At 51.9% G+C, this 6,782-nt stretch overlaps 2 protein-coding genes across 2 annotated transcripts; both read right to left on the bottom strand.

Moving 5' to 3' along the window:
- Positions 1–333: 333 nt before the first annotated feature.
- Positions 334–1,883, bottom strand: Sebox (SEBOX homeobox). Its single transcript, XM_021178355.1, has 3 exons — positions 1,813–1,883; positions 1,514–1,674; positions 334–1,387 (listed from the first exon to the last, which is right to left on the bottom strand). The coding sequence occupies exons 1-3, from the start codon at positions 1,838–1,840 to the stop codon at positions 1,004–1,006; spliced, it is 573 nt and encodes a 190-aa protein (XP_021034014.1). The 5' UTR covers positions 1,841–1,883; the 3' UTR covers positions 334–1,003.
- A 1,172-nt stretch (positions 1,884–3,055) lies between these two features.
- Positions 3,056–6,247, bottom strand: Vtn (vitronectin). Its single transcript, XM_021177950.2, has 8 exons — positions 5,964–6,247; positions 5,755–5,874; positions 5,335–5,676; positions 5,116–5,255; positions 4,792–4,948; positions 4,530–4,682; positions 3,453–3,803; positions 3,056–3,240 (listed from the first exon to the last, which is right to left on the bottom strand). Exons 1-8 carry the CDS (start codon positions 6,025–6,027, stop codon positions 3,131–3,133), a joined length of 1,437 nt encoding a protein of 478 aa, XP_021033609.1. The 5' UTR covers positions 6,028–6,247; the 3' UTR covers positions 3,056–3,130.
- Between the last annotated feature and the right edge of the window lie 535 nt (positions 6,248–6,782).

The raw sequence follows: 6,782 nt of genomic DNA, 5'->3' as shown, positions 1-6,782 counted from the left end.
GGAATAAGTGTTCCCATCTTACTTTACAAACAGAATTTGAGAGTCATAGTTACATAGAAGAGGTAGGGTTTGCCTGCAACAAGGCTGGGCACAGACCCCATGCTTCTCCAAAACAAAGCAGCTCCAGAGGTGGCAGCAACTGGAATGCCATGGAGTGCAAGCAAGCTGCTGTGTCCCCAGAGCCTGGGAGAGCTCTGAGCTCAACAGAAGCCTGGACATGATTCCAACGCAGAGTCTGTGACACCTGGCCCTATTTAGGGATTTGGTGATGGGAGATATACTTCCCAGGCAGGCAGACCTCATCCCCATTAATTTGTGACACAACAATCCAGATTAAAGCGAAGAGTTTTGTTTTATTTGGAGATTAGTTGGTATTACAGATGCCAGTGATACCACACACCCCACCCCCACCCCCCAGTTCTATTAGGTTGTCCCCGCAGCCCACATCAGAGGGCAGCCAATCTGATCTTTGGGGAAATTCAATCAACCTAAGACCCAGGCTTCTATTTCTGTAACTTTAATATCACTCTCTCTTCAGATCCACAGTTCTGATTAATTTGTCCAGGTGGCAGGAAGTCAGGCAATGGGGCCCTGAACCATGAAAATGTGGGTCCCAGCAGTCCAGTACCCTGCCCCTGGCACATATGTGAGATCCTGAAGGGCCCTCTTAGACTGGTGGCTAACCCTTTAGAGGAAAGAGATCATTCTGCTAAGATAATAGGAGTTGGGGACCCAAACCTGTCAGTAAAGGTGGAAAATATAGTCCCTCACTTTAACAGTACCTCCTGATGCTCATGTCCCCAAAAGGACCAGGATGCCGAGTTATAGGAGCCAGGCTCCAGTCACAGGACCTCAACTAAACTGGTGGAGACTAGGGATGGGGGTGGGAGTCCCTGAGCCAAACTGTTAGCAAACACTGCAAAAAAGAGGCAGGAGTTCTCTTATGTGCTCTGTCCTATGGGCTACAAGGCCAGAGCCAAGTCTTAAAAGCTCTACACCTAAATTAGAAGTGGTCTACATTGGTGACGATGGCTGAGGTATAGATAAGGTCAGACAGGTTGCCCAGTGAAGTCTGAGGAACAATTTGCTCTAAAGAAGAGTGAATCCCTGAAGCTCTACTTGTCCCCCATGGGGCTGCCACTTTAGCCCCTGACCAACTCTGCCCTGGACCCAAAATGGGTCCTAGGCAGGAGGTCTGTGGTGGGCATGCTGAAGTATACTGAGCTGAACTGGTAGGGTGCAGAGGATAGCTTGATGTTCCAGGGTCCCAAGGTAGCTGAGGAGTGTCTGGAAGAGAACAGGAGTTTGGGGGAAGCTCCAGCCTGGAATTTAGGGCTCCTGGCTTTCTGTCCTTGATTCTCTTGGCTCGCCGGTTCTGGAACCACACCTGATAGAAAAGATGAAGGGATGGATCTTGGCACCAGCACAGCCTTGTGGGACAGAAAACAACCTGAGGTCAGGATTCCCAGAGAGAAGAGGCTGTTGAGCTCAGAAGTTGGCCCTTGTGACTCACCTGGATCTTGGCTTCAGGCAGGTGAGTTACCTGAGCCAGGTGCTCACGGGTGCTGATGTCAGGATAGGGCCTAGCTGCAAATGCCCTCTCCAGCTCCAGCAACTGCCCGGCACTGAAAGTGGTCCTCTTCCTCCGATGGGGACCCAACCCACTGGCACAGCCTGTGGGCCAGGGTGGGAATCAAACCAAGACTCCCTGCAAGAGCCTCCACCCAAAGCCATGATCAGCCTCTGCAACCCCTACTCTCTCCCTTCCACCCTTCCCCATCCCACCTTGCTACCCTTTCCCCACCAGGTCACCTGGAGACGCCTCCACAGGACTGGCCATGGAGCTGACACGGGGTGAGGAGCCAGAAGGCCATGCCAGGGCTGTTTCCCCGCACCAGACTCAGGCCTTAGGGTTTTAAGCCGCTCAGAGTGGGTGGCTCCGCCTCTGGAGGGAAGAGGCTTGGCATTCATTCAAGAGAGGTTGAGAAGTAGGAAACATGGCAGGACTGGGGTTGATGAGATCTGGGTTCAACCAGATTGGTGTACACCAAGAAGCTGGTCACACCTTCCTCCTCAAACCTCAGCCTCTGAAAGTCTCTGCTTTCAATCCTGTACTTTGTGAAATTCTTCCCTCAAACCGCAGACACCCAGGGCTTCAGCTGTGCCCTAAAATCCCCAAGTACACTGGTCTTTGCTTCCTTCAGGGGAAACAAGATGGGTTCCTGCCCCGCTCTCTGAGGACTAGGCAGTGAGATCAGGTAGGATGTAGATGCCGTTGGAGCCACCTCCTGTCAGCAGGGCTAGGAAGCAGATGGCACCACCAGCTTGCCCAGCATCCTAGAGCCAGGGAAGGTTCCACAGGCGAACCATGGGTTCATAAAGACATTTGCATTTACAGCATCAACTTACATGAGCTGCTTTACTGTGAGGGAGGAGTTAAATGTCATGTTCTTTTCTGCTTTCTTTCTCTCTTTTATTATATATATTGGTTTTCTGGAGACAGGATTTCTCTGTATAGCCCTGGTTTGTCCTAGAACTCACTTTGTAGACCAGGCTGGCCTCGAACTCAGAAGTCCACCTCCCTCTGCCTCCCAAGTGCTGGGGTTAAAGGTGTGCGCCACCACTGCCCTGCATCATGTTCTTCCTATTCGTGCCCTCCCATCTCTCTCCCTGCCCTATGCCCAGGACAGAGGCCTAGGAGAAAAGCCTCCATTAGGGTTCGTGTTGTGGGAGTCTGTCCCTCTGTTGCTCAGGAGTTAGCTGCATCACAGATTCATGACGGACAGCAAAGCCGAGATGAACTCCGCCTTCCTGTTTCTCATGTCCCCAGCCTTCCTAGTTAACTTCGTGGTTAAAGAAGCCTCACCCAGGGAGGGTGTGGTGCCTCAGAAGGAAGGGTACTCTCACAAGCCCCCAGTGTCTATGATTTAGGGAGAGCACCTGAGCCCAGTGAAGGTCTTCTCCGTCCCTCAATCAGTTCTGAGATCCCCACTTGCCCTCCTTATCCAGGGGACAGGGCTGCCCCCTCCCCCCATTCAAGACAGTAGTCTTAAACTCGTAGCCAACAGACTTTTTATTGGGCTGGGAGAGAGATGAGGCTCCTGAAACTCAGCCATGTGGGCTCTGATTCCTACTTTTCAGAGGTCAGGCAGCCCAGCCAATACTGAGCAATGGAGCGTGGGTAGGGAGGATTCACAGAGTCCACTCGCCGGGTTCTAAGGTTGACTCGGTAGTATTTGTCTGAAAGAAAGAATGGAAAAGGGTTTATATGAGATTCTGCCTGATCCTGCTCACTGGTCCTAAGAAGGATAAAGGCTTTTTCTCAGAAGGGAAAGGGAACATTCACCAAGCAGATAGTGTCACATCTACAGGCTGTGTTCAGCACCCAGGGACCAAGACCTGCAGGCAAGGCCTAGCCAAAACCAGTCTAAGGAGTAGAAAGGGACTCCCACCTCCAGAGAAGAAATAGACGCTCTGAATGGGCTCGCAGGTGGCAGGTACAAGCCAGTCCATATCATAATCATAGTTGTTGTAGGTTCCTAGACTGCTCTCTTCGCTGGAGAACAAAGAGAACAAGATTGAACGTGATGGACGACGAGAGTTCGAGCTCTGGCTGCGTCTGTGGCCACGCCCTCGGCGTGAACGGTAGTGCTTTCGGCTTCTACGCTTAGACTTCTGTTTTTTGGCCTGGGCAGAGTGGGATGTGGAGCCAGTGACGTAGATGCGGCCGGCCATAGCAGCATCCACTTTCCCTGGCACACCATGCCAGTCCCGGCTGATGAATTGGGGTTCTCTGGCACCATCTGTAACAGGGAAAGGGTTAATGCACTTGGCGGATCCTGGCTTTGATTTCTCCAGCAAGGTTGCCTGTCTATCTATCTATCTATCTATCTATCTATCTATCTATCTATCTATCTATCTTTATCTATGTATCTATCTATGTATGTATCTATCATCTACCTACCTACTTACCTATCTACCTATTTATTTGTTTGTTTGTTTGCTTTCTTTGAAACAGGATCTTAGCACCTACCTATGGCTGGCTTACAACTCACTATGAAGCCATAACTGGCCTCTTAACTCACAAAGACCCATTTGCCTGTGACTCCGAGTGGTGGGATTAAAAGCATGTGCCACTACACCCAGCTCCAGTAGGACCTTTAGAACACATTTGCTATGCCTTGCACACACAACTCAGGCCCCAGGCCCCAGGCCCCAGCCTCCCTGTCTAGTGCTTTTTCCCATCCTCTCTCCACTGTATCCCTTGTATCTCTGCCCCATCTGAAACCCCTCAGTGGCGCAGCCCCTCCTTCTGCTGTGTTAGGCAAAGTCCAAGGTATGGGATCCAAATAGAGCCAAGCCTCATCCCCCAAAAGTCAACAGAAGCAAAGTCTAGCCAGAGCAAACAGCTCTTGATCGATGGTGCCACAGTTCCAGGCCCCTCCTCCAGAAGCCCCCACTATCACAGCCCAGCCCTACTCCAAACCCAGTTTCCAGAGAAAGAAGCCAGCCTTGCTCTCCCTCCATACCAGAGGATCTGCCCCAGAAGAGGAATTCGAAAATGTTCTCCCAGCTGTCCCGCTGAAGCAAGGCAAAGTGCTCAAACACGGCTGACAGAGAGCTGCCTCCACACTCCTTCTGGCTGGGTTGCTGCTGAAATTCGTACTCCCAGTACTGCTTTCCTGAGGAGCAGAACAGCTGGCATCAGGAGGGATCTGACCAAGGCAGAGAGGAATCATGGGATAGAACAGGGAATCCACCACCTGCCCCCTTCTCCTCCACCCTGAGTACCCTTGAAGAAGTAGGCCCTTTCCCGGCCACTGTAACGATGGGCAGGAAGGGCGAACGCTGCATCAACATTGTCTGGTATGCCACTGAAGCCTTCGGAGATGTTTCGGGGATAATCAGGGTCCAGGACCCCATCGTCAAAGCGCCAGTACTGACTACCCTGAAGGGCAGAGATCAGAAGGGTGAGGACATACTGCTGGCCACAGAAGCAGTCCTATATCCTAAACTGGCTGTCACCTGCTCCTGGAGTTCCTGACTGCTTTGTCTTCACAGCTCCCCAGCACGTCCATGGCACCCTTTACCTTGCTTCAGACTTAGGTCTGGTACCTTGAACAAGTAGGTCTTCCCCTGACAGTTGATGCGAGTGAAGGCAGCATCGATGGGGCCCTCAATGCCCCAGACATCTTGGATAAGTTTGGGGTATCCAGGCCTCACAGCCTTCTCATCTAGCTCATAGCAGTACTGCCCTAGAACAGGGGAAACTGTGTGAGAAGCAGATGAGCCTAAGGCAGATCCGACCGCCACCTGACCTGTCCATAGAGTCACCTCGGAAGGCAAAGAGGGACCCATTCTTGAGGTCCGTGAAGGCGTCAAAGGGCTTTCCACTGCACAGTTCTTCCTCTGGAAACTCAGGGGTCCCTTGATCAGTGGTGTCGGGCCTTAGGATCTCCCCCTGTTGCTCCACTTTAGGCCCTGAGGTGCTTGGCTGTTCCTCAGGATCTAGGAAGGCTGTCGGCTTCAGAGTGCCGTCCGTCCGAGGATTTAGGTCAACGGGTAGAGAGGTGTTCTCGGGTTGCACACCGGTGTTGGTATTGTTCTTGGTCTCCTCCACGTAATCATAGCTCCAATAATCATCTTCCGGCATAGTGAACACGTCCCCCCGAGTTACTGCAGGCAGAACGGGGAGCAGTGAGTGTCAGGTTGTAGAGGAAACCCGAGGCCCACCCACCAGGGCTCTGAACTCACCTTGGGGCTTGCACTGCTCCATGTAGTCGGCACAGCAGCTCTGATAGTAAGTGCAAAGCTCGTCACACTGACACTTCTTGCTGGCCATGAAACCCAGAGTGCAGCGGCCCTTGCATGACTCTATGGGAGGGAATATCAGATTTACAGCCCAATCTAGGGCACCCGCCCAACCTGCACTACCCTAGATACCCACCAATCCCCTCCCACACCTTGGTCAGCCAGAGAAACCCATGCCACCAGGGCTAGAATGAAAAGGGGCCTCAGAGGTGCCATGGCAGGCCTCTAGCCCAGAGCCTTGGCAAGCTGGGTGCGGAGCTTCTGGAATCTCGCTGTTCTGCCTGAGAAGAGAAGCAGACTGAAGAAGAGTTCCTACTTCCCTGGGTCTCTGCCCTTTATTTGCTCATCCTCTGGCCCGGCCCTATTCCCCTCCTCCAAACACAGCTGCAACAAAGGGTCACATTCCCAGAACCCCAGCCCCAGGAGAGCTGGGAAACAGAACCCTCGCCAAGACCAGAGTCAGGAGGGTCACGGGCAGGAGGGATAACACGCTTAGCTTAGCTGGGGAGGTGGAAAGAAAGCATGTGTTGTCACCCTCTGAGCCAGTTCCGTTAATCTCCCTGAGCCTTACTTTTTATAAAATGGGACCATGGTGCCTTGCCTCATCAGGTGTTGAGAGATTCCGTGAGCTAGAACAGACAAAACGTTTCATGCCTGGAGTAGCTTCCAACTCATTCCCATAAGCCGTTATCGATTTACTGTTTGATCAGGCACATCCCTGCCTGACTAGGTGCTTGTCCCATCCTACCTCCACTTCGAATCTGGATTTTGGGGGCAAGAAGGAGGGGTGGGGGAGAGCTGGCAAGCACTTTGGGGGAGGTTTTCTTTTCTTCTCATAAAAGAACAAAGCTTCATTTCTGGCCTCTCCTTGTTCTCTCTAAGCTGGATGTCACAGCATAGGAAGTAGTGAGACAGAGTCTATTCTTTCTTTCTTTCTTTTTTTTTTTTTTTTTTTTTTTTTTTTTTTTTTT

Source organism: Mus caroli, chromosome 11 (genome assembly GCF_900094665.2).
Source record: "Mus caroli chromosome 11, CAROLI_EIJ_v1.1, whole genome shotgun sequence".
Taxonomy (NCBI): Eukaryota; Metazoa; Chordata; class Mammalia; order Rodentia; family Muridae; genus Mus; species Mus caroli.
Note: the sequence above shows the minus strand (reverse complement) of the source record. Positions and strands in the feature narration are given on the sequence as shown.

What these genes read in the sequence shown, in the direction of transcription:
- Sebox (XM_021178355.1), bottom strand. Translation starts at nt 1,840, where the DNA reads ATGGCCAGTCCTGTGGAGGCGTCTCCAG. An exon ending in TCCTGTGGAGGCGTCTCCAG is followed by an intron (nt 1,675 to 1,812) that starts GTGACCTGGTGG and finishes CCTGGCCCACAG; the next exon opens with GCTGTGCCAGTGGGTTGGGT. An exon ending in TGCCTGAAGCCAAGATCCAG is followed by an intron (nt 1,388 to 1,513) that starts GTGAGTCACAAG and finishes CTTTTCTATCAG; the next exon opens with GTGTGGTTCCAGAACCGGCG.
- Vtn (XM_021177950.2), bottom strand. Translation starts at nt 6,027, where the DNA reads ATGGCACCTCTGAGGCCCCTTTTCATTCTAGCCCTGGTGGCATGGGTT. An exon ending in GGAAGACCTACTTGTTCAAG is followed by an intron (nt 4,949 to 5,115) that starts GTACCAGACCTA and finishes TCTGCCCTTCAG; the next exon opens with GGTAGTCAGTACTGGCGCTT. An exon ending in CGTCTATTTCTTCTCTGGAG is followed by an intron (nt 3,241 to 3,452) that starts GTGGGAGTCCCT and finishes TCTTTCTTTCAG; the next exon opens with ACAAATACTACCGAGTCAAC.